Here is a 25,336-nt window from a genome sequence, read left to right as displayed (position 1 = left end):
TTTGCCCTCCATCCTTATAAAGAGTGTTTTTAGTGCAGTGATTCACTGATACCAGATAGGGTTCTTTTAATTTTATGCTTTTTCGCACCACCCTTTTTGCATCTCACGTAGAGAGGGCTGCATCGACTTCTTTGCTTAACGGGTAATTCACATAAAACTTACACATAGTACAACAGGTACTCACAGTGTTAGGTTTTTATTTGTTTGTTGTGGACATGAAACGCTATCTTGTCGTGTCTACATTGAAGTGCCCTGCGCTGTGCTCTCTCTTCCCTGCTGAGCTCGTGATGATCCTGCTTCCTGGGGGTGGACCCGTGACTCGTCATCGGAACCTACTCCTCCTGGTTGGTGCTCCGGCTCGTTGGACCTGGACGCCCGTAGGTTCCGGCATGGCTGCTGGGACACTTCGCTCGCTGGGACGACCTGCCTGCTGCTCTTCCCTTTTGCTGGATTATGATAAGTGCTCTTACAAAGATCAATTTGCTGTTTGGAAGTATTCCCTACCCGTGGATACGTAAAAGATTTGCTCCTGCTTCAAATTATTACCCGTGGAGATATAAAGTTGCTGCTGCTTCAATTATTGCTTCCATGGGGAATATCTGATAACCTGCTGACTTTTGTGCTTCCCGAGGAGTATGCGAGACTGTTCTTCGGCGTGGGGTTCGTACCTCACCACTGTTGGCCTATTCCTGTGAGATTGCACCCTGCTCTGTTGTCGGGATCCTTCATAACTCTGGTTTGTTCAATGACCAGGTGGTCTCTGGGCGGACCACCGTGCCCTTGAAAATGGGGGTATGTAACATGATGAATGAACCATTTCTCCCCTCTAACAGCTGTCCTTGTGACACAGCATCAGTGTGCATGAACAGCCAAGGTCATGCATTCACTTCTAATGTTTACATTCCAGCAAGAAGACAGAAGAAGGAAGAAGAACGCTTTTCTTTTAATTAACCAAAGAACTCTATTTTAATAAAGCTAATCAAAACAACTGTTAGTCAATAATAACCATGTGATCGATCTGTGAAATCACAATGTTATGATTAATGTTTAATGAGTAATATGACTTTGGTCTAACTGCACTAGACATCCTGATCCACGTAATGTCAACAAATGACACATTGTTTACTCATCCAATCAGAACTTTCATTCTGAAGCATGGCAGAGTTTCTGTGGTGTTTATTTAATCTGTTCACTGCGATTCATCAAGAATCGTAAACAATCAAGATTAATAAAACAGAACAACGCCATTTTGTGTTCAGTATTCTGCCAGCTCTCGAGATCATCTGATGTCCATCACTGCTAAGTGAAGTACGGACTGGCCATCTGTACGTTTTACTTTTAAGCTGAGAACTGTCAAGCTGGAAAATCCTGTCGTTGTTACCAACAAAACAACGGTTCCTTCAGAATAAAAGCTGAACTCGCTGACCCAAAGGGGGGGTCCCTTTGACGCTGTGAAACACCTGCCGTTTTTACCTGGAGACTATTCATAGTCTGGTTTGTCGTGCTGTTGACGCTGTTTCATCGGTTCCAGCACCAGAGGAGGGTCTGAGGAACTGGCAGCCTGATCTAACACGGGAGTCCCTGACCGATAATGTAGAATGGCACAAGATAGCGTCTCATGTCTTTCTTGACTAAAGTTCAAACGTCGATCAGTTAGGAGCAAAACAACATCTCCCACTCAGACTCGCTTCTCCAGACGGAGGTTCTGAACTGACGTCGCACCAACATTCACTCCACCTCATTACATTCCATTCACATCCATCACTAGAGAGTTAGTCCTGTTAATTGTTTAAAATAATTTAGATAATACATTTTTCTTGAACGTTCCAAGGTCTCTCTCTCTCTTTTCTTTATCAGTTCATACAAAGTGTTTAATTTTAAATTTCCCTGTAATAAAAAGAATCACTTCTGATTTTCAAAAGCCCAGGTCCAGAGATGGGGTCCCTGCCAGGTATGCATCATTAATATCTCTGGTTCTTAATTAAATTGTAATACCCTTCATTTCCATTACATATGGATTACACAGAGGCTTCTGGGGAACCCAGTTATGGGGGGGGGGGGGGGGGGGGGGGGGGGGGATTTTGCCTTGGTCCCCAAAATGCTTGAAACGGCCCTGGGTGTGTGACTGCATTTTGAAGGTGATCTGAATTGTATCAAATGTATAAATATTATGTGTATAACTTCTTGTTTTACAAAGGTAAAAACGTGTAGTGGCGATAAATCTATCTACATTTTACTTTTCAACACTTTGTTTTGTTTTCTTGTTGTAAAGAAAAATTGGTTGGTTTAACCATATTGTAAGGAGAAACTGTCTTTACTCAGTTTTATTGTTAAGAAGACTCAAAGGTTGTTTTCATCGATAAACTGCCGATAATATCTGAGTGTCTGTGTTTCAGTTCAATGAGGAAACCAGTTTGACAATTAAAAGTTTTAATTCTTCAAATTAAACTAATGATTTTGAAATTGACAAACAGGAAATAAACAATCAACATTGGCAACTTTGTGGGACAATCTTTAACAATTCATATGCTGTTCTTGCTCAAATAGACCTTGTGGTGAATTTATGAAGATTGAGAATGTCGTGACATGAATGCGTGTGTGAGTCTGATTTTGCTTCAGGAAGAAACAGGTGTCTGAGTGAAGTGATGGTTTGGATAAACTTAGGTCTTATCAGAGAACTGCATCAAACGCTAAAAACCGTGCTCTGTCTCACCGAACTCTTGTGGACCCTCTTTCGGATCCGGGCCGTGGAGGATGTTGTGGTTCATCCAGATGACACCGGCGGCTGACAGGGAAGACGTAGGTGTCGAACGGAACCGGTCCAGAGTTGCCCTCGGTACACGTTGATGGTAAAGCGTTTTGTCGACGCGCTTTCTTAAGTTAATTCACTCAGAAATCAAAAGACTCTGTAATGAGTCTGCGTTAGAAGTTGCGATTCAGCTATTCTGCCTGGCTTGGCAGAAACAGCGTGAAAGGGGGGAAGAACGAGCCAACAGGCTCTGCCCCCCTTTGGTTTTCAGGTCTGTTCTCTTTCGTTGTCAAGCACGAACTGGAATCATAAGACTCAAACTTACCAAAAACCTTTCTCTTCTCAAAGCAAACGTGTGCGTCATCAAATGTGTCTGGAGTTTACTGTGGGAAGATGTGTGTGGGTGTGTGTGAATGTTTGTGTGTGAAGATCAGCAACAAACATCCTCAACACTATCTAATTATGGATTCATTAAGCCATTATAATTACCCCAAAGCATAAGAACCATTCATTTGATTAAACACATTTATAATGAGCAAAATGATAATGGTTACTTTAACATTAAAATCAAGAAACAGAAGTTTAAACTTTATGTTTTGACTTGGTCTGGGTACAACTCATGGAAACACATCTTCTGGTAGACTGCAGGTGGCTGATGTTATGGTTTCCTCCCAGACTCGCTGGCGTTCAGGTCTTAATCTGTTGGTGAAAGTTCTCAATGACCCAGCTTTGACCCAGCTGCGTCCAACACCACCATTGTGACAGAAAACCCATATTTCCTCACGTTACAGACCCCCCTTTTTGTGACGACATGGTGGTCAAGCAGAGGCCACCTGACGACACAACCTCAATAACGTGATGTACTCGTGAAGGTAGACATCCCAGATGAAGGCAGGAACGATGAAGCATCTCCACAGGTCTCGTGTAGAAGGGAGTCTATCCTGATCAGATGATTAAGGCCAAAACTGTTGCAATCATTGTAAAGTAATCCACTTAGGGAATCTTGAAATCAGAGCTATTTCAATAGCAGTTAATTTCATCAGCAATAATGCAAAGATATTCAAAGGATAAGCAGCTAGTGTGTCACACGGAGCTGGGCAGGTGATGTATTCCTCAGGCGTAATCCAAGTGAAGTCCAGCGCAGACCTCGACCCATCTCGAACCACGACCGAAGCCCCATGCGACAGGAAACCAGTTGAAGGAAGGTGAAGACGACCCCTCTGATGGGATGTAGTCCGTACGAGCTCGGAGAAGGAGACAAAGTGAGACAGCCCACACGATAGATAGCATTTGATGCAAATCAAAGAAATCAATCAAAACCTATCTAAGGGTGCCTCTGGGAAAATGTGGATGCCTTTTGTGAATTACCTAAAGAAGAAATGTTCTGCACCCTGTTCTACATGTCATGTAAAAACGTGATGCAGAGAAAACACAAATAAAAGAAAGTAAATCCTAACTGATATGTGAAACTCAGCAGGCTGCACTAAGTAAAGGCATATATATAAAAGAAATAATCATGAAAATGAAGGGCAAATTGGCTTGTGGCCCTTGAAGGGAAATAGTAACAACATAAAATTAAATTTGTAATCAAATATAATCATGCTACACAAAGCACTAATAAAAAGAGAGTAAATCAGTTCTAAAAATGTAAATCAGTAGGTTAGTAATCCCTAAAAATATGAGTTAGTAACAGGACCCTGGCTGGAGGCAGGTAACCCGAAAAAAAAACCTCAAAGGATATCACATTTGTTAAAAATTCATCCCACAAACGAGAGAATTTGTAACGGTCCACCAGTTAGTGGAAAAGAATCCGGTCAGAATAGAGTTGGTCAGAATAGAGGCGTTCAGTAAGCGTTTTGAATCTGGTATTGCGGACCCACAGAGACACGAGTTTGGACGTATCTGTGGGAGCAGGCTCATAAGCGATTTGGTAATCAAACTGTTTGTATCTTGTGTTACGAACCCACAGGGAAACTTGTTTGAATTTACCTGAGGGTTCCGTTTGGAACTGGAGTGAAGCTGATGGTTTAGCTGTTAGATCAGAACCTGATTTTACCTGCTCAAAGTTGGGTTGCAGCTTTACGGAGGCGACTGTGTTGTGATCAGAAATAGTAGTGAACTGGAAATGCGAAAATGATGCTCGCAAAGCAGGAGGAGGCTCCTCACCCCCCTTTTGTTGCTCAAACTTATGCCATGTCTGTGAGACAGGAGAAGCATAACAAACAGTTCTTAAGCTCTTAAAAGCCCTATTACCAAGAAGATGCACAGCGTCACCGGAATCGTGCTGAAAGAGTAGGTGTTCAGATGTCCAAAGACCTGGAGGTGTTGGACTTGGAGGTTCTGAAAAGGAGTGATCCAAGGATGGTTGTGTCACGGGTGTCAAAGCAAACCTAGCCACGTTTAGAATCAGATACAGACATGACGCTAGCTTTAGGAACATGGTCTGTCCTGAAAACTGAAGCCAAGAATACTTTATTCCCAAGAATGATGGAGGTTCCCACACAGAATCAGAAAAAACCGGTTTAACCAGAGTAGTTACAGACTGACTAGAACTCCACCCCGTAGAAGGTGCAGCACCTAACTCCGGGTCGGAGGTCAATGTCGTCAGCTGAATTGGTGGAAAGTCAGTGTCGATTTCTGCAATGACCCGCCCGCTCGGAGGAGGGTTTCCCCCGAACAGCCTGAAGTCCGCAACGGAAAACTCAGTGCCACCCGGCACCCCCCTTTTGTCAGGAGGGGCCCCGAGCAGAGCATCACTGCACGCACCTACTGCTCGCGGGCCGGGTGGCCATCCCGTGCCCGTGAGAGAGGTGATCGCAGCAACCACCGAGCCTCCTTCAATATCCCCACTGACCACTTGACTGCTGGAAACCGCAGGGCTTTCTGCGTCGTCGTGGTCACCTGTAAGAGAAATCACAGGAAAGAGAGCACAGAGGCCAGAGACTAAGTCACACCCCTGTGAAAGGAGAAAGGAGTTGGCCACCGTATTAGCAGAGGTCACAAACTGAAAAGTGACAAGGTCATTCACATAAAGGTCAAGATGTCCGGGCACAAACCCCTTAAATGGCATGGTAGCTCCGTCCGGAGACCACAAGTGTTTCACGGCGGCTGACGTTTCCATCACGCCCCGATAAAGAAGCCGGTTTGTGCATGAGGCGGACTGACGAGTAAAGCAGACCTCTGACTGAAGCGGTGGATCACAGTCTGAAGATTTCACACCCATGCTGGAGAGATGGTCAGCCTCTAACATGGATGACAGAGAAGAAGCATCAGGAACCAAAGGGTTAAGCACAACCTGTTCGTCAGAGAGGTTAACCATAGGCTCAAGAGATTTATTCAGCTTTAAAGTAGCAGAGAAAGTGTTGTTTATTTCAAACCTTGATATTGATGGTGGGTTTTTGATCCCCTGGAAGAAATAAAAGTAAAGAAAAAGCGTTATGACTGTAAACAGCATGTTGCATGAATTCACGTCATGAATTGCAGACCAGAACCACCTCCGACCCAGTGCAGCTGGCACCGAACCGCTGCCACTAGTCCCCACCGTGCCCGACCGGCGGCACCCGACTAATGCGGGCCCGTTCGGGCGGGCGGAGGGACCAGCGTGGCCCGGCCGGTAAACAGACTCCTGCGTCTTGGCATGTCCTGGAAGCAGAACGTCAGAGAACCTTACATCAGGTGTAACAGTGCAAGAAAGATTTTGTCGTGTCTCGTCCATCTCCCATTAAGTTCAGAGCAACTCGCGTTTTTACCTTCTGAGTCGACGTAAAACTCCGGGCAAATTCTGTCCGTAGCGTACTTAACTTTATGACACAGGGTAAAACAAGTAATTGTTGATAGAGAAATGAATACACACAACTTCACAAGATGGAAGAAAAAGGCATGGATCCGAGCAACGGAGGCTGCGAAAGCCGACCCGTTCACCGGTCCAAAATAAAATAAAAAAAAAAAAAAAAATAAACCCTACGCTGCCGAGATGTTATCAGACGGACAAACGTAGCAAAATGTAGATTCTACACACCGTAGTGAATTACAAGAATCACAGCCAATGCGGGTTTTGTGAGGACACAGACTTACTGTGTCAGAAATGGTTTGACAATTTAACGGGACGCGTTCCCTTTTTGTCCAACTGTGGCTCGCTAGCTTAGCTCTCCGGCTAGGTCTAGCTTTTCCGTCTGTAGCGACCAGACTTAAATTTTCCCGATTAACAAGCAGGAATCTCGCTCCGCTTAGCTAAAACGGACTTTAAAGCGTACACAATCTGAATGCAGTAACGCGTGACGGCCATGACCCGGCTTACAGCGTTTACCTAGCAATTTAAGCTACGGTAGGTGCCTACGAGCATTCCGTTTAGATTCGGCTTTGATCAGTCGCCTATGCAATGGAAATATTTTCCACAATAGCTCGCCCACAGTGTCAACACACTGAGACGAAGGGTGTCCGAGAATTTAGTTTCTGTGCGGAGGTTCGGAGAATTTAGTTTTAATTTTAGGACTGAGGATAAGCTGCTCACGGTAGCTCACCCAGCAAGGTTCAGAGCGGAAATGTAGCTTTCCGACCTGAAGAGGTTAGAGGCGCGGCGTTGCGTCAAAATGGACAGAATTTAGTCAAAATCACAACTCACACGTTCGCTCCGAAGGCGAAGATGGGATAAATCAAAGTTAGTTCTGTAATTTGCGGACAATTTGAGATCGGAGTTCTTCCGCCGTCAAGTTCCCAACAGGACGTCTCCCGGAAGAGTGACTTCAGCGGAACAATTTCCGTTTTTTTTTTTCAAAATAAGACATCAAAGTGAAACACAGAGAAAAGCGTAAAATTGTGAAAAATTCGCTTGCAGATGTTAGAAATCAGACATATCGCAGATATAGAAGACTGGATACGCTCGCCAAATTGTAAAACTGGCTGGCTGGTCATATTGTAAAGAAAAATTGGTTGGTTTAACCATATTGTAAGGAGAAACTGTCTTTACTCAGTTTTATTGTTAAGAAGACTCAAAGGTTGTTTTCATCGATAAACTGCCGATAATATCTGAGTGTCTGTGTTTCAGTTCAATGAGGAAACCAGTTTGACAATTAAAAGTTTTAATTCTTCAAATTAAACTAATGATTTTGAAATTGACAAACAGGAAATAAACAATCAACATTGGCAACTTTGTGGGACAATCTTTAACAATTGATATGCTGTTCTTGCTCAAATAGACCTTCTGGTGAATTTATGAAGATTGAGAATGTCGTGACATGAATGCGTGTGTGAGTCTGATTTTGCTTCAGGAAGAAACAGGTGTCTGAGTGAAGTGATGGTTTGGATAAACTTAGGTCTTATCAGAGAACTGCATCAAACGCTAAAAACCGTGCTCTGTCTCACCGAACTCTTGTGGACCCTCTTTCGGATCCGGGCCGTGGAGGATGTTGTGGTTCATCCAGATGACACCGGCGGCTGACAGGGAAGACGTAGGTGTCGAACGGAACCGGTCCAGAGTTGCCCTCGGTACACGTTGATGGTAAAGCGTTTTGTCGACGCGCTTTCTTAAGTTAATTCACTCAGAAATCAAAAGACTCGGTAATGAGTCTGCGTTAGAAGTTGCGATTCAGCTATTCTGCCTGGCTTGGCAGAAACAGCGTGAAAGGGGGGAAGAACGAGCCAACAGGCTCTGCCCCCCTTTGGTTTTCAGGTCTGTTCTCTTTCGTTGTCAAGCACGAACTGGAATCATAAGACTCAAACTTACCAAAAACCTTTCTCTTCTCAAAGCAAACGTGTGCGTCATCAAATGTGTCTGGAGTTTACTGTGGGAAGATGTGTGTGGGTGTGTGTGAATGTTTGTGTGTGAAGGTCAGCAACAAACATCCTCAACACTATCTAATTATGGATTCATTAAGCCATTATAATTACCCCAAAGCATAAGAACCATTCATTTGATTAAACACATTTATAATGAGCAAAATGATAAGTGTTACTTTAACATTAAAATCAAGAAACAGAAGTTTAAACTTTATGTTTTGACTTGGTCTGGGTACAACTCATGGAAACACATCTTCTGGTAGACTGCAGGTGGCTGATGTTATGGTTTCCTCCCAGACTCGCTGGCGTTCAGGTCTTAATCTGTGGGTGAAAGTTCTCAATGACCCAGCTTTGACCCAGCTGCGTCCAACACCACCATTGTGACAGAAAACCCATATTTCCTCACGTTACATTGTATTTATTGAATTATTTTCCTGTCCTGTCTGTCTCTCATCTTCCTGCATCTCCTCTAAACTCTCCAGAAAAACTGCTGCCTGGATTCTTACTTTTTCACCTCATCAGTTACTTTTGAGCAGATCAATGTCATGAGCTGGGGTGAGTACTCGTCTCATTATTCACCACCTTTGAGCTTTGATTGCAGGAGAGGGAGCAACAGCTGTTTCTCATCAGCGGGCCGGTTTTATAAGGAGGAGGAAGACCAGACTACGATGCCGGATGATTGCCGTTAACTGGTAGTCGCTTGCCCTCCCGAGTTTTTACTGTACTGAATTTTAGACTCTTTGGATTATTCGCTCATGTGATGTTTGATACTCACCTCAGGTTCCTGGATTCTTGGATAACTCGCTCTGCTCCTGGAAGGAAATCTCTGGTTCGTTCCTGTTTGTCTCCTCCGCCTGCCGACCCGCTCTCCACCTCGCTCACGCTACCTCTCCGGATCAATATCCTCGCTCACTCTCTGACTCACCATCATCTTGGACCGCTTCCCCATCTTGGATATCACCCCGGCTCACTCCCCCTCCAAACAACAACTCTTCTTTCGCCTACAAATAAAATCTCCCGGAACTACAAGACCCATACTCACCTCTGTCTTCCTGTAGACGCCGCTTCCTGATTTGGATACCCACTGGACTTCAGTGCGCCCTTAGTTTCCTGTTAAATAAATATAATTTTACCTTTTACTATCAAACATGTCTCCGGTCTCTGATTCTGCATGTCTTGGGTCAAGCAAATACCTCAGATCATGACAATCAAAGGGATCTCCTGACCGCAAAGCGGAGTGCGCGTTTCGATGCTGTGCCAGTGAGGTAAAATCACCGCATTTCACGATGAGCTCTGCAGTAGCAGAGCACTTCCGGCACAAATAAGACAGAAAGTAGAGAACATGTGCGGACATGAACGATCATGTGTTAATTCTAGTTTTTTGGTTGCGCCACTTTGAGAATGGACCATGCGCTGGACACAGGAGAGCTGCGCACCAACGATCATCGCTCTGCCGCTCTCTGTGCTCTCTGCTCAAAAGAGTCCATGAATGATGTAATATAGGTCGACAACTTTTTTCCGGCTCCCCTGGATGTATAGTATATCCAGCTCCCCCATAATTCGATCCCTGCTCCTGGATGAAAAACCGGACATTTTCATCAATACAAGAACCCGCCCGGACAGAGTGAAAAGCGGACATGTCCGGGGAAAAGAGTACGTACGGTCACCCTAGTTTAATATAAAGCGGGAGATTACAGATACAGTATTTTGCTCGTGCCCTTGCTGCCCTGGGCCTGGGCCCTTTACAGTTCGTGGACCCCTGGGCAATTGCTCAGTTGCCCATATGGTTAATCCGGCCTTGGTCCAGGTGAGAGGTAATGAAGGCATGGATGACTGACTCCAAATGTCTCTGTTTCAAGATTTGTCACCCTGGGAAGCTCTCTTGTCCATCACAGGGACACAGAAACAACCAATCACTCACACCTGAGGACAATTAGAGGCTCCAATTAATCTAGCATGGATATTTTTTGGTCTGTGGGCGGAAAATCAGATCAGTGGCCTAATGGTAGAGTGTCCTCCCTGGGACTGGAAGATCAGTTTTAAGGGGTTGGATTGGGAAGGTTAAATTACCAAATAGTTCCCGAGTGCACTCCCTTCCATGAGGATGGGTCAAATGCAGAGATGAATTTCACCAGTGTGTGATGACTATGGGATTTTAACTATAAATAGCCTGGCTAGCCATCCTATATATGTGATTATATAGTCTGGCCATGATCCCTAGACAGAGCTTAGTCATGGGGCAGTATCTACGGTTATCTTTCAAACTGTCTCCAAACGCTATTGGACAACAAACAACATGACATACTCACCGCTATAGTTGTTGGTCAATGGGGCAGCCCACCATACACTGTAGAAGAAGACCTAAATGCATTATTTTTATAAAGGACTTAAGTACCTCTATCTGCTCTTGACTCTAGCCAATAGTCCAAAGTTGATGCCAAAGCTGTTTCAAAAAAACCAATGACATCTTTGTTGTTCTGCATCATTTTGCCTCTGAAAGTGACCCACTGATGTCCTCAAGAGTCATGGGTCTTCTCCAAACCCACTAAACCCATCTGAACTGGAGAACCAACCAACTCCACTCTGCAATTTTGTAAGAACTTCCCGATTTCTGCTATAATAATAATAATAATAATAATAATAATAATCTATAATTTATGGAGATAATATGTAATAATATCTTTTATTCCAACTTAAATTTTGGTTCCTTAGACATGCATTAACACCAGTTTAAGACACTTCAGTGTTGTTATTCAGACAAGAGAAGAGTTCAAGGAGGCCAGTCTGAGGACAATGTGAGAAACAGACCCAACTGTCCACTGAAAGTTGCAATATAAAACCTGAACGATCTATAAGTCAGATCAATATACCCAGAGGCAGCAGACATATGAGACAACTCTGTCACTGAAAATAAATATACCACCACAGCTGCTGAGAGAAAATTTGAGGAAAAAAAACTTTTCAGAAAGAAAACTGATGCCTCGGCCCTCAGCAGTGTCTAAGACACCTTTGGTTTGGTAGCTGAAGCCATAAATAAGTCAGCCTGAAACAATAAACCGAAAGAAGAAACAGGTCATTTATCATCCTTGAGATATTATTGATACACTTGGCACATTCTGCCTCTGTTAAGGGTCTGCTTCAGTAAGTCTGGTGCCCTCAAAACACACACACACACACACACACACACACACACACACACACACACACACACACACACACACACACAAACAAACAACAGAATAACAGAAGCAGGTCCTTCCATCCCTGAAGCCCCACAGATGGACCAAAAACATCTACAACATTTGTTCCAGGGACCATTTAGCTGCCAGAACCTTAGCATGCTGTTTGTCTGTTTGAGCTTCTGAATCTGGTGAAGTTCAATCTTATCTCTGCACAGACGGGCCGTGCTGCAACCTTTGCAGAGACCTGTTGAGAAGAATTCAGCTTTTTGTTTGCTGTTACAGTAAATCAGAATCATAAATCTTTGAATGGCTTATCTCTGTGAAAGAGTGAATTTTCTCTTTACGGTGAAGTCAGTTTTTATGTTGCAGACATATTTATTTTATTCATAGATATGTATTCAAAAAGCTGAAGAAGTGAAGGAAAACATTTATTGGTGATTGACAGTTTCTCTTGTTTACTAAAAGCATGTCGAAGCTTGTTAGATTTTCAAATATAGGAAGCTCAGGGTGTTTTTAAAAATGTGTTTTTCCTCAGTTTTCTGAAGTTTGGACCAATAAAGAAATATACTATTGTCAGCAAGTGATCTAAGGACATGTCCACATTTTAATGTGTGTGTGTGTGTGTGTGTGTGTGTGTGTGTGCGTGCGTGCGTGTGTGCGTGCGTGCGTGTGTGTGTGTGTGTGTGTGTGTGTGTGTGTGTGTGTTTAAATGATCTCCCTACATATGAAGAAATAGGCAATATGAACATAAAAACCAGAAATATTTTAATAATAAATAACATTTACTTGTCTTCATCTGTAACACTTAATAAGTTAATTCAGAATAACAAATATTCTCTAAAAGGGACTGACCTGCTGAGATCCTGCACCTTCCTAAGAGGACACTGTCTTCTTTCACTGTTTTTCTCTCTTTAACCTATACATGATTTAATATTTTTAGACACACTTGATTGATTTTTTCCCAACAAATTAAGTTCTGGGAAACTTAAACATTGTTTCCTTTTATTTAGAACAGCTATTTGTGAGGTCCAACTGATCTGAAATAGCTAGAAAAAGCCTCACATCATAAAAATGTGATTCTCAGGCGATTCTGTTTTCATCTATGTCAATAAAGTAAGGTCCAACATATTTGTGAGCATATTTAAAAAGAGCACACATGGACTAACGTGATGTACGCATAATAAAACTCATCCAGTATCATAAAACTAATATTGGCTTTTAGAGTTTAATGATAAAATAGCATATGTATCAAATAAGGGAATGGTAACACAGAAAACTATAACAGATTAAAGCTTTAACCTAACATTTTTTTGTAAATTAATGAATCTGAACCAGGTTTATAGCAGGATTTTTTGTGACATCAATGTTTGTTTCTTGCATTGCATCATAGGATTGTGGGGCAAGAAACAGTGTCTTTGCCTAATTTGATTGTTTTGCACATTTGGAGGAGGGTTTAGCAGGAGGGTTTAGCAAAGCAGATGGATCATTCTTGCTGTGTGGTTGATTGTTTGGCCCGTGGGACACTTGATAAAAAGTTTTAGCGGAATTTCCTCCATAAAGGACCGCAAATTATGAATGAGATGAAGCGAACGGCCCAGAGTTTCTGAAGAAAGCCTGCATTCTTGAGGCCCATTTTGCTCATGGTAAGTCCTTTTGTTTGTATTTGTTAATCATCATCATCATCAGCAGCAGCAGCAGCAGCAGCTTTATTTATGAAGTGCTTTCCATTGGCCAGGAGGCAAACCAAAGTGCTGTACACATAAAAAAATGTTTAAATACTACTGACCCATGCAACAGCCAACAAAATATACATAGAGACAAATAAAAGCGAGAGATGAAAGCAAGTTAAAAGCAAAATAATAAAGTTGAATACATCAAAAAACTGCATAAAAACAGCTACAATTTCTTAAAATATGACTGTGCTGAGGGAATGCCACAGTATAGAAGTGAGTCTTCATCTGACTCTAACAATCACAGAAGATGTTTTTAAAAACATCCATCTTCATGTATTTTAAAATCTACTGAGTCATGTTTTATTTATTTATTTATTTATTTGCATTTTGGTTCAGATTCAGATGTCTCAACCCACGATCATTATAATAATAAATTAGGAAGTAATTAAGGATACTGATTAATTGCAGTTGCAGTGAGGATTTATTCTTTTTTATTATTATTATTATTTTTTTGGTAATCACTCACAGGTGATGTGAATCATGCTGTATCAGACTTTTGAAAGCCTTTAATTTGTCATGAGTAAAGGGTCCAGAGCTTTCTATTAAATAGGAATAACTTTCTCCCAAGTGGATTTGTGGAAATAACACTGGCGAATGGGACCAACATTTTACGGCATCCCAGAGCTAATATTGACTTTTTTCTTTAATACATATTTTAAGCTTCTCTCTGAATCTCCTCCTGTCTTTAGACATTAAAGTGTTTATGTGTGAAAACTCTCTTTAAATTGTACGTCACGTATGGTTAGCGGGCCGTATTGTGTTTGTTTTTGCCACACAGCCACTAGCGCATTCACACAAAGATGAAAAAAGATGTCAGCAAAGATCTTCCTGTTGCCATGAGAGACTCGTGTTTTGGAGACAAGGTGCAGCATACATATAAGTCGCCCAATATATAGATTAGGATGTATCCGAAATAATCAACATAGGGAACATAACAAGAAAAACAATCAATCATTAGGCCATCATCTGGTGCAGATCTCTGTGGTTAAAAGTTATTAGTTGTTCAGGAGTCAGAGGGCAATGTACATCAGTTACCTGAAATCAGGTGATTGGACTTCATTTTCTGTTGTGGTTGAAGATCGGGGAGTTGTGTGTTCTAATCAGACGATCATCATAATCCTTTTTGGAGGGCGGGGGGGGGGGGGGGGTGTCGAATAATGGGGAAAAAAAGACATACACTTGGCCCGGGGATGGCCTGGGCTACAATTGATAAAATCTGCAAGACCTGCAGGTCTGAGGCTGGATCTCACAAGAGAAACAGGGAATCAGGGGTCTTGTTTATAGAACTTTGTGTGGAATCCTTAATAAAACTCCAGCAAAAAAATTTACTCTAGCAAATTAATTTTCCAACTTGTAGAACACGGCATGCCCACTGCTGCACAAACTTCCTGCTTTATAAATCACAAGGTTTGCTCAGAGAGTGACTTACGTACTTTTTAGTCTCTGTATTGTGCCTTAGCAAGCTTTATAAATGATGTCCAGGTCTACAACATCCACGCTCTAAAGAAGTGACACGCCCACCTGAAAGCTGAGCTATCGAGGCTAGAAAAGCCTCTTAATTTTTATGATTCAATTATTCAGCATTTTATGCTAAATAACTTTCGGGAACACAAATAGGACGCATCATAAAAACTCACTTTGGAGACTAATAAATCCAACCAAGAGACTTTCTAGCCAAGCAGAGGTAGAGGATGTGGGGCTTACATGGATCAATATGCTTAAGTCAATTTACAGAGAAACAAGCCCAAAATTGGTTATGATATGCAGACGTTGCAACTGCGGTGAGATTGTTCTCCTGTGGAACCAACACCTGCAGGGGCCCCTCAAAGGATATGGGGCTAAGCTAACTGGGTAGCTGGTCCTGCAGCCTGGACCTAGATGAGTGGAAAAATGAGATGAAAAGGTATGTGTGTGCAGCAAAACAGTACACCTAAAAGTTTGTTTTTGATGCCTCACCCCAGGATCATCATTGGCTCCTGTCTGAACACCACTCAAAAATAGTTCACAGAGGTTGTTGGGTATTTTTATAATTGTACCTTTTTGAGGCCTAAAAGATGCCCAATTTGTGTTATTAACACTTCATGAATCTCTGTGTTTGCCAACTGTGGCTGTTCATGAAAGGTTGAGCAGAGAAGCTCGTTTGCAGTCAAGTATGTTGATTCCAACCAAACCTCTGTACCTCTGTAACCTGAGAAGGCCCCGCCTTCTCCTCCATCCTTTGCTGAATAAAGCCCCTGGGAAACTGAGGAGACTTGGGAGTAACGTGCGGGACAGCCTCGGAGGAGGTTCCTCTGCGTTAACTCTCCATTATTTTGGGGACTCAGGGTAAAATGTCTTCCTTGTTATCATGAGTGTTATTTCAGGTTCCAGGGTTATTACCCCACATTTAATTACCTAACATTTTGGTGGAGATGCCAGGGATGCAGAGCTGGTGAGCTGAAGGCTTTCCCCAGGAGCAGAGGGGGCCTGGTTAGCTCCATGGAGGGGGTTTCTGCGCCCAGCTCTCGCATGACGATTCATGGACTTTACAAATAATCTCTCTCTCTCTCTGTGTGCCGTCCTTTAAGGTAATATGGGATTAAATTAATTACCTATCAGAGGTGCTCCTGCTTCTCATCTGCAGAGTATAACCATCTTAGTTTAAAGGCCCCATGTGTGAAATCCATTGAAATCATGATGAAAAAATGTGACTCTTTTGCACCGTGCAGTTCAGAGAAAGTATTGCAGCTACCGTGGCTCACTCATGAGTTTGACTGTATAATCAATTTCCAACCTGTGCAGCCTAACCCACACAAAGCTTAAAACAAGCTACTTCACCTCTTTATAAAAGCATTTATAATTATGACTGTTTTATCAACCTACCTGTTCTGAAGGAAGCAAGTTCTGTTCTTGAAGCGGTCACGATTCACACACGGAGGACGGGTGATGTCAGCCGGGAGGTCAGGTGTTGTGAGAAATTGTGTTCCCCTGAAATATTCTGTCCCCCGTGTCAGGAGATCACACTTTGGCTACTTTCACAACATTTGTGTTAAACTTTTACGGGAAAATGCTGTAATGTAATGTAATTATGTTATGCTTGGGATTTTTTATCTGTATTTCCTCCTAAAAACAATAAAAAAGATACAGTAAAACATTCTTGTTCACTCCTTTGCAGCCTTGTGCGAGCGCAAAATTTCACACGCACGTTTTTCGCGTTTCGCTTAGTAGGAGGGAGGCCCGCGATTATCGCTTTGTCGTGCATGTCTCATTGAAAATGAATGGAGGAGAGGCGATGTCGCCTCCCGTGTGTCGAGCCCATTAGTCTTAATAGTGCTGAATGCGAGACCTCTGTCCATCAGCATCTGCAGAAACGATAGGACATCCGCCAGCTGGCAGGAGAGCGCTTGAACATTCCGTTCTGTGCACCATTTTTGGAAAGCTGCCCAATTTAGCAGCATAAGATGCGACGGTAGAAGGCGCCCGCGCACTCTGAATGGTGGCGACCACATGGTGCGGCAGCACAGAAGCCTCTAAGCGTGATCGCTCAGCGGCCAGACCCACAGCCATTGGCCTATTTCTGGAAGATGTTTGATTATCCCATCCGCCTGGAGAAGGGCGTCTGCCCTCCACGGGGAGCCGGACACCAGCGCTTGCAGGTCTGGAAACCATGACGCAGAAAAGCATCTGGGAGCTACCAGAATTACAGAGAGTTGTTCCGACCAAACTTGGTCCAGGAGTCGGGGAATCAGTGGGACTGGCAGAAACGCATATACGAGCGTTTGAGGCCAGGGCTAGTGTGAGAAGGCATCCACTTCGAGCGGGGGGTGGTCCCGGGGACTCTGGGAAAACCACAGGCGACACTGGGCGTTTTCGCGAGCCGCGAACAGATCCACAGATGGTTCCCTGAACTTGGTCCAGATCTGTGATATCAGTGCGGGATGCAGACGCCAGTTGGAGTCACTGGGTCCCCCTCTCGACAGGATCTCTGCTGCCACATTCAGGACCCCCGGAATGTAGGTGGCTTTGATGTACAGCAGGTGGACATATGCCCAACACAGTAAAGCTGTGGCTACGCGCATTAGTGGGAGGGATCGAACTCCCCCTGGCGATTTATGTAGGCTGCCGCCACTTGATTGTCTGTGTGAACTTCGACATGACGGCCCTCGAGAAGGGCAGCGAAGTGTCTGATCACATTCCTCGCTGTCATAAGCTCCAACACATTTATGAGCTCGTGCGTGTGGGAGGGCCAGTGATCTGCCACCGTATGGGACAAGCATGTGCCCCCCCATCCCAACAGTGATGCAGCCGTAAAAACAGATATGTGTGAAGTAGGACGTCCGATGGGGACCCCGTGTGAGAGGATACAGGTATTCCCCCGGTGAGCGAGGTCCCCGCCCACTGAAGGGGGAACCCTCAACATACGTCTCTTCTGACATATTGGTGTACCCGGAGGTGGATGAACCAACGCTGTAGGCATGTCATATGCAGTAAACCTAACGGCACCACAGCGTGGGCTGCAGCCATCATGCCCAGAAGTTTCATGACTAACAGGGCTCTCATGATCGTGCGGGGTTGCACGCGGGAGATCACCGTGGTGAGATCTGCCGTTCTCGTCGGAGATAAACGTGCTCTCATTAGGGAGGCGTTCAGCTCCACCCCGAGAAACACAATCGACTGGGATGGAAGGAAGGAGCTCTTTTCCCAGTTTATGGAAAACCCTAGGGTTGACAGATGCTCTATTAACTTCCTGGTTTGCTCTGACGCCTCGTCCTTAGACCGGGCGCATAGGAGCAGATCGTCCAGGTAAAATAAAACCCTCATTGTTTACATGTGGAAATGCATCACTGCTATGGAGCAGTTGAACAGGGACAGGTCGAGAATGGGTCTCATTCCTCCCGACTTCTTCGGTACTACGAAGTAGTGGGAGTAGAAGCCTGAGAGCTCTTGCCCGCGAGGAACTTAGGAAATGGCGTCCTTGGACAGAAGTTCCTGTAGCTCCAGCTCTAGGGCCTGAGATTGTTCCTGTGACGTGAATGTCGTCTCCACAATCCCGTTAAAGGGAGGAGGAGCGGACTGAAAATGGTGTATGACTGTAATGAATGATGCCCAATATCCATTTGCTCATGTGACAAAGGCGGCGCCATTCTTGCGCGAGTTTCAACAGCTGATGCGTGTTCGAGTTCACGTGAACGACGTCTGAGGACTGGGTTCACACTCTTACCGTCTTCGCTCGCACCAGAGAACTGGGAGCAACCCATGGAGGGCTGCGCTCGAAAGGGTAAGTGTGAAACAGCTGGAAGAGGCTGATCTGCACCGCGGAACGTGGTGTCCAAAAATAAAGGACAAGTGGGAGCCGGGCCCGTGCACAGGGACGACAAAGTGCCAGCGGATGGAGCCGTGCACTGTGCCGCTGCACGTGGTCACGATAGTGCTATGACATCCCGTCCCACCCTACATTGTGGGGGAGCAGGATGTGTTGGGCCTGGCAGGAAGCTAGGGCCGGTGCGCAAATGGAGCGCACCCGTACAGCTGGCTGTGGGCGTGTAACATGATTGACTGCGTGAACATGCAGGTGTGTCGCAGTGCTTGGTGTGGGGAACATGTGTGAGGATTCTGCAGAGGATTCTGCAGAGGACTGTAGGATTGTGCTCTCAATGTGACGTTTTTTGGGTTTTATTTCAAAACCAAAAGTATTCATAGGCGGAGCCGGTTCTGGTATGGCTAGCCCCTTGCGGACTGCAGCCGCAGAGATGATGGCAGGTAGCTCCTGGAGCAGTGCTCTAACTGCTGGCAGGGAGCAGCGAGAAGGCACTGGAGCAGAGGAACCCGCTGAGAGAGGCTCGTCAACCTGTGGGACCAGGAGGTGTACAGGAGGGAAGAAGGGCTATGGCAGCCAGCCTAGTCGTACCCCTCACGGTCGACGTCATCGTCTAGTGGGTTGGAACCAGCCGGCTCCAGGCCGACGTTCAAGAACTGTAAGGCCTTGTCCAGCGAGTACGTTTTAGCCACCAGAAATTCCTCGTCAGCGGGGGGGGGGGGGGGGGGGGGGGGGTGGTGTTTTGAAGTATTCAACCCGGCGGACCTTTTCAGCCATGGGCAGAGCGGCACAAAACGGGCACGAGGCCTGGGGGGTCAAAGCCAGGCCAGCGTGATGAGCCCCGAAACAGACCCCACATTTGGCGTGCAGGTTGCTGCTGGAGATGCAGCCTGATTGGCAGGCCGGGCAGGTCCTGACGTCGCTGGACATGGCTGGTGAGTAGTCTAATGTTCTTGGATAATTGCTCTTTAATGAAAGCTCTTAAGCTTGGCTTGAAGAAATAACGGAGGCGAACAGTGGAGTCGCTCCACTTATATACCCACAGGGGTGTCCACCATTGGTGGGCGTACATTTAAGCTCTTCATGATTGGATGATGCTGAGATCATCCTTCCAATAGCAGCTAGCTTAAGGGCTAAGACTAGACGAAATAGAACTACATTGCTGTTAGTAAAGTGTTGTGGAGATAAAGTAAACAACCCTGATTTAGCCACTGGTTAGCGCTGGAGTGTGTTGGGCGAGACGGCAGGCTGCAGGAAGAGAGGAGATTTGAGTAGAAGTACTTTGGAACGGACACGTTGGGACCAGGTCTGGAGTCCTGGTAGGAAAAGATGGATGAACAACTTGAGGTGAGTTTGGTAGTCAGAGACACTAATCGGAGGCTGGCGTCCAGCTAATAGCAGGCGGGGGTCTGAATATTTGCAACTTCCTTGTGTTGGACATGATGAGGAACTGACAAATTTTATGTGTCTTTTGATTTATTAGTTTGTTATTCAAACTAACAAGTACAGCAATGGTGTAGCTATTTTTTTATTTCTTAGTTGAATTAGCAGACTCCATACTTCTAGGGCACACTGCTGCCCTCTGCTGGTTCTTTCAGGTTACAGGCACAGTCCAAATGGGTAAGTGGAGCTTGCATGGCCCTAAACAGCTACTGTATTTTAAGATGGTGGATGACCATGGAGCCTCGACCACAGTATAATTTCAAGTTGAGAGGAATATTTAGAATTGATGTTGGTGAGAAAGATTTGTGAAAAAGGACAAGTTTGTGAACTAGAAACACAGGATTTGATAGTAAACTGGTAAAAAATATCACACACTGTGCCTTCAATGTATTCCAATCGAGTACCGGGAGTTCTTTGACAAATTGAACACATTTCAGTAAATGAGATAGTGTTTAAAGCAAAGAGAGACGTTTATTAAGAAAATGCAGGCGAGCATCATGATGAAATCTTCACAGTTGGACTCAAATTAGATGAGCTGTGACATCAGAACATTAATGGAGAGATTTGAGATGGGGGTTGGGCATGGGGGGTGGGATGACCTGGAGCAGGGCAACAGGATAGATGGTCTGAAAAGCAGTTTGACAGAGTTCTAATGATAATGAATGAAACTGGCCTACAGGCTGATTGGCTCCAACAAATCAGGAAAAATGACCATTGAATAATATGATAATTGAAGATGGGTTCATTCCGATGGTGAGGGGAAACAGAAGTGATGAAATCAATACATTTATCTGATTGCTGCTTGGTTTATGAATCTGATCAACCTAATTTAATTAATTCTGTAGACTTTAGTTTTCTTTTCTATAAAAGGTTTTCACAAACTTGTGGTGATCCGTGGGGCTTGGTCTGTTTCAGCTCACAGCAAATTCAAAAGTGTTAATTTTCTGGTGTTGGTCCCATTTAACATCAAGAATAGTTAATTTAACACTAAAGTGAGTTATATAGTAGATATGTAACACTGACATGAGAGTTAAAACCCAATGTTAAAAGGACTGTTTCCTAATCAACTCTGTAGGTGCCATTTTGGACTAAACAATTCCTGAAGATCTAACTCTGAACTCCCACAGCATCTGTAACACCTGCAGAGTTAATTTGTAGACTCCACCCTTTTATTCTAAAAGTTGGACTGGTAGCGACCGATTGGCTGCAGAGAGTTGCAGGAGCTGCAGTGGGAGAGGTGTATTGTTGGTAGTCATGTTTTTAGTTAGTTAGTTCTATTTTGGGGTGTTTATGCATGTTTATTTTCAGGTATTGTGTTGTTCTTAGTACTTTGTTCTCTGATGCAAATGTGGTTTTGCTTGTTATGTCATGTAACATGACTCATGTTTGTACCATAAGTGACGAGGCCCGTCAAAAGAATGGAACAGCAGTGTGTTCCTCTCAGGGATTCCCTACGTGTGGTGCGCGCGAGCTGCCGCTAGGAGGTGCGCGAGTTGAAAAGTGTAATGGCTGCGGAGCTCATAGAGGTCTGTCATATGTCACCATTAGCGTAGCCAGAAACTCATTTGTGAGTGGGCCTAAGAAAAAGTAAGTGGGCCCAATAAATGTAATTGAAAACAAGTATATTTTGCGTGTGTGTGTGTGTGTGTGTGTGTGTGTGTGTGTGTGTGTGTGTATGTGTGTGTGTGTGTGTGTGTGTGTGTGTGTGTCCTCCGCATGTGCCCTAGCTTCATAATAATAATGCGCTCCGAGCTTCAGCACTCTGACCTGCGCACGCTGTCAATAGCAAGATATGTTCCGCACAGCGCGCTGAAGATCTGAAGTTCAGAGTGCGTCTGTCAGAGGTCAGACACGTTCCAGCGGAACCACGGCTCACGGGTGCACATGTCAGCCCATCTGGGCTGGGCAGAAGTAATTTTACAACAGTGGTTTAAATAGCGCCAATAACGAGACGCAGTGACTGGAGCAGCTCATGGAGCTGTGCCGCACACACACAGACACACACATACTGATTCGACAAGCGTACACTGCGCTGCGCCACGCGCCGACAGACAGAAGGAAGACATGAGCACTGCCTCCTCCATGATATACAGTGGGGCAAAAAAGTATTTAGTCAGCCACCGATTGTGCAAGTTCTCCCACTTAAAATGATGACAGAGGTCAGTAATTTACATCATAGGTACACTTCAACTGTGAGAGACAGAATGTGAGAAAAAAATCCATGAATTCACATGGCAGGATTTTTAAATTATTTTTTTGTAAATCAGGGTGGAAAATAAGTATTTGGTCACTTCAAACAAGGAAAATCTCTGGCTCTCACAGACCTGTAACGTCTTCTTTAAGAAACTTTTCTGTCCTCCACTCGTTACCTGTATTAATGGCACCTGCTTGAACTCATTATCTGTATAAAAGACGCCGGTCCACAGCCTCAAACAGTCAGACTCCAAACTCCACTGTGGCCAAGACCAAAGAGCTTTCGAAGGACACCAGGAAAAGAATTGTAGACCTGCACCAGACTGGGAAGAGTGAATCTACAATAGGCAAGCAGCTTGGTGTGAAAAAATCAACTGTGGGAGCAATTGTCAGAAAATGGAAGACATACAAGACCACTGATAATCTCCCTCGATCTGGGGCTCCACGCAAGATCTCATCCCGTGGGGTCAAAATGATCATGAGAACGGTGAGCAAGAATCCCAGAACCACACGGGGGGACCTGGTAAATGACCTGCAGAGAGCTGGGACCACAGTAACAAAGGTCACCATCAGTAACACACTACAACGGCAGGGAATCAAATCCTGCAGTGCCAGACGTGTTCCGCTGCTGAAGCCAGTGCATGTCCAGGCCCATCTGAAGTTTGCCAGAGAGCACATGGATGATACAGCAGAGGATTGGGAGAATGTCATGTGGTCAGATAAAACCAAAGTAGAACTTTTTGGTATAAACTCAACTCGTCGTGTTTGGAGGAAGAAGAATACTGAGTTGCATCCAAGATCACCATACCTACTGTGAAGCATGGGGGTGGAAACATCATGCTTTGGGGCTGTTTTTCTGCTAAGGGGACAGGACGACTGATCCGTGTTAAGGACAGAATGAATGGGGCCATGTATCTTGAGATTCTGAGCCAAAACCTCCTTCCATCAGTGAGAGCTTTGAAGATGAAACATGGCTGGGTCTTCCAACACGACAATGATCCCAAACACACCGCCCGGGCAACAAAGGAGTGGCTCCGTAAGAAGCATTTGAAAGTCCTGGAGTGGCCTAGCCAGTCTCCAGACCTCAATCCCATAGAAAATCTGTGGAGGGAGTTGAAAGTCCGTGTTGCTCGGCGACAGCCCCAAAACATCACTGCTCTTGAGAAGATCTGCATGGAGGAATGGGCCAAAATATCATCTACTGTGTGTGCAAACCTGGTAAAGACCTATAGTAATCGTTTGACCTCTGTAATTGCCAACAAAGGTTATGTTACAAAGTATTGAGTTGAATTTTTGTTATTGACCAAATACTTATTTTCCACCCTGATTTACAAATAAATTCTTTAAAAATGCTGCCATGTGAATTCCTGGATTTTTTTTCACATTCTGTCTCTCACAGTTGAAGTGTACCTATGATGTAAATTACTGACCTCTGTCATCATTTTAAGTGGGAGAACTTGCACAATCGGTGGCTGACTAAATACTTTTTGCCCCACTGTAAACTTTTAAGAGGTTTTATAACAACATTTGTCATTCAATGTCATATTAAGATTTTAGCTTCTATTTTGGGATGACGTATGAAATTCGAGTAGCTGGTAGCTTCCTGGCATGTCACACTGAAAAGTATTAAAATTCAATGAATCATGACAATGATTAATAACTTAAGTGTTAACTTACTCTGAAAATTAACACTGCACAACAAATTCAGCATGCGCAAAATAACTCTATCAGAGTTGATTTCAACCCTTTTAAAGTGTCTATATGGGTCCACCCCAGTAAGTGTTAATTTAACACTTTTTGGAGAGTTGGTACTTTAACTCTGATTTAGTGTTAAAAACCACCTCATCTAGAGTTAAATATTTAACACCAGTGGAAGTGTTAAGATAGTAACACTTACTGGGGTGGACCCATATAGACACTTTAAAAGGGTTGAAATCAACTCTGATAGAGTTATTTTGAGCATGCTGAATTTGCTGTGCTCTATTATTGTCCGTCTCTGTCAGGATTTATATAAGAGCGCAGAATTCAACCATTTTATAGTTCTCACGCAGCAAAGGCAATTCTCAACCACCACCACCACCCACACACACACACACTCACACACACACACACACACACACACACGCGCGCGCACACACACACACACACACACACACACACACACGCGCGCACACACACACACACACACACACACGCAGATAACATTGGACAGCAGTTTTGCATCCTGCTACGGTTGTGTAGACTGGACAGTCACATCAGACTCCCTTTCACCAGTGGCAACAAGTGAAGAGGTAAATCTGTAAAACAGCAACTTTTATGAATGGTGAAGTTTTGTAACCGTTTGTTACAAATCAGTAATTGCATTTTGTCCTCACGGGCTCCCGTAAAAGGAAACATGGCTCACACTCTATTGGATGCTCCTATAAAGAAACCTTACATATACAAGCGCATGTACGCACACAGGTGCTCACATGGTGTTCTAATAAGTATGGACTTGGGCACGTTCAACACATGTCTTAAGGCTGTGGCTGGCACTAAATGCACTGTGATTTATTATTGTGTGATTGTTCAGTAAAACAATGTTGATTTTATATTCCCTCATCAGGTTGACGCAGTGACAGCTTGCCCTAGTTGCATTGTTGTATTTCCCTTTTTTATTTTTGGGTTTATTTTTCTCTTTCTGCAGGTCTAGAAACAGACCCCTGTTCATCATTGATTGTTTATTTTGGTGGACCCCCCCCCCCCACACACACACACACACACTTTTATCTCTTCCTTTCTCCTTCACATCTGTCTCTGTGTCTGGTCGGAACTAGAAAGCATTCAAAAAACAATAACAATAAAGTTTTAAGTATCAGGCGTGGCATTAAAAGCTTCTGCTTTGATGCTCCACCTGAGAGTAAATCTGTAAGGCTTGTCACCAGCATTCAGACATTAATTATGTTTGCTTCACAGCCAGACAGGA

General features: G+C 44.2%; 1 protein-coding gene and 1 long non-coding RNA gene across 5 annotated transcripts; one reads left to right on the top strand and one right to left on the bottom strand.

Annotated features, from left to right (window-relative positions):
• Nucleotides 1–2,413: 2,413 nt before the first annotated feature.
• On the bottom strand, nucleotides 2,414–7,675 carry LOC129164363 (uncharacterized). Of its 4 annotated transcripts, XM_054744128.2 has the most exons (4): nucleotides 7,371–7,675; nucleotides 6,244–6,391; nucleotides 6,127–6,155; nucleotides 2,414–5,992 (listed from the first exon to the last, which is right to left on the bottom strand). In XM_054744128.2, the coding sequence occupies exon 4, from the start codon at nucleotides 5,970–5,972 to the stop codon at nucleotides 4,545–4,547; it is 1,428 nt and encodes a 475-aa protein (XP_054600103.2). In that variant the 5' UTR covers nucleotides 5,973–5,992; nucleotides 6,127–6,155; nucleotides 6,244–6,391; nucleotides 7,371–7,675; the 3' UTR covers nucleotides 2,414–4,544. The 4 variants fall into 4 exon arrangements, with proteins under 4 accessions (XP_054600103.2, XP_054600098.2, XP_054600104.2 ...); XM_054744123.2 differs by having other exon boundaries at nucleotides 6,244–7,675; XM_054744129.2 differs by lacking the exon at nucleotides 6,244–6,391.
• Nucleotides 7,676–8,704: 1,029 nt separating this feature from the next.
• On the top strand, nucleotides 8,705–9,671 carry LOC129164365 (uncharacterized). The gene is made up of 2 exons (XR_008563957.2): nucleotides 8,705–9,216; nucleotides 9,305–9,671. It is a non-coding gene; the product is annotated as an uncharacterized lncRNA (long non-coding RNA).
• Nucleotides 9,672–25,336: the final 15,665 nt, after the last annotated feature.

Source organism: Nothobranchius furzeri, chromosome 6, assembly GCF_043380555.1.
Source record: "Nothobranchius furzeri strain GRZ-AD chromosome 6, NfurGRZ-RIMD1, whole genome shotgun sequence".
NCBI classification, from domain to species: domain Eukaryota; kingdom Metazoa; phylum Chordata; class Actinopteri; order Cyprinodontiformes; family Nothobranchiidae; genus Nothobranchius; species Nothobranchius furzeri.
Note: the sequence above shows the minus strand (reverse complement) of the source record. Positions and strands in the feature narration are given on the sequence as shown.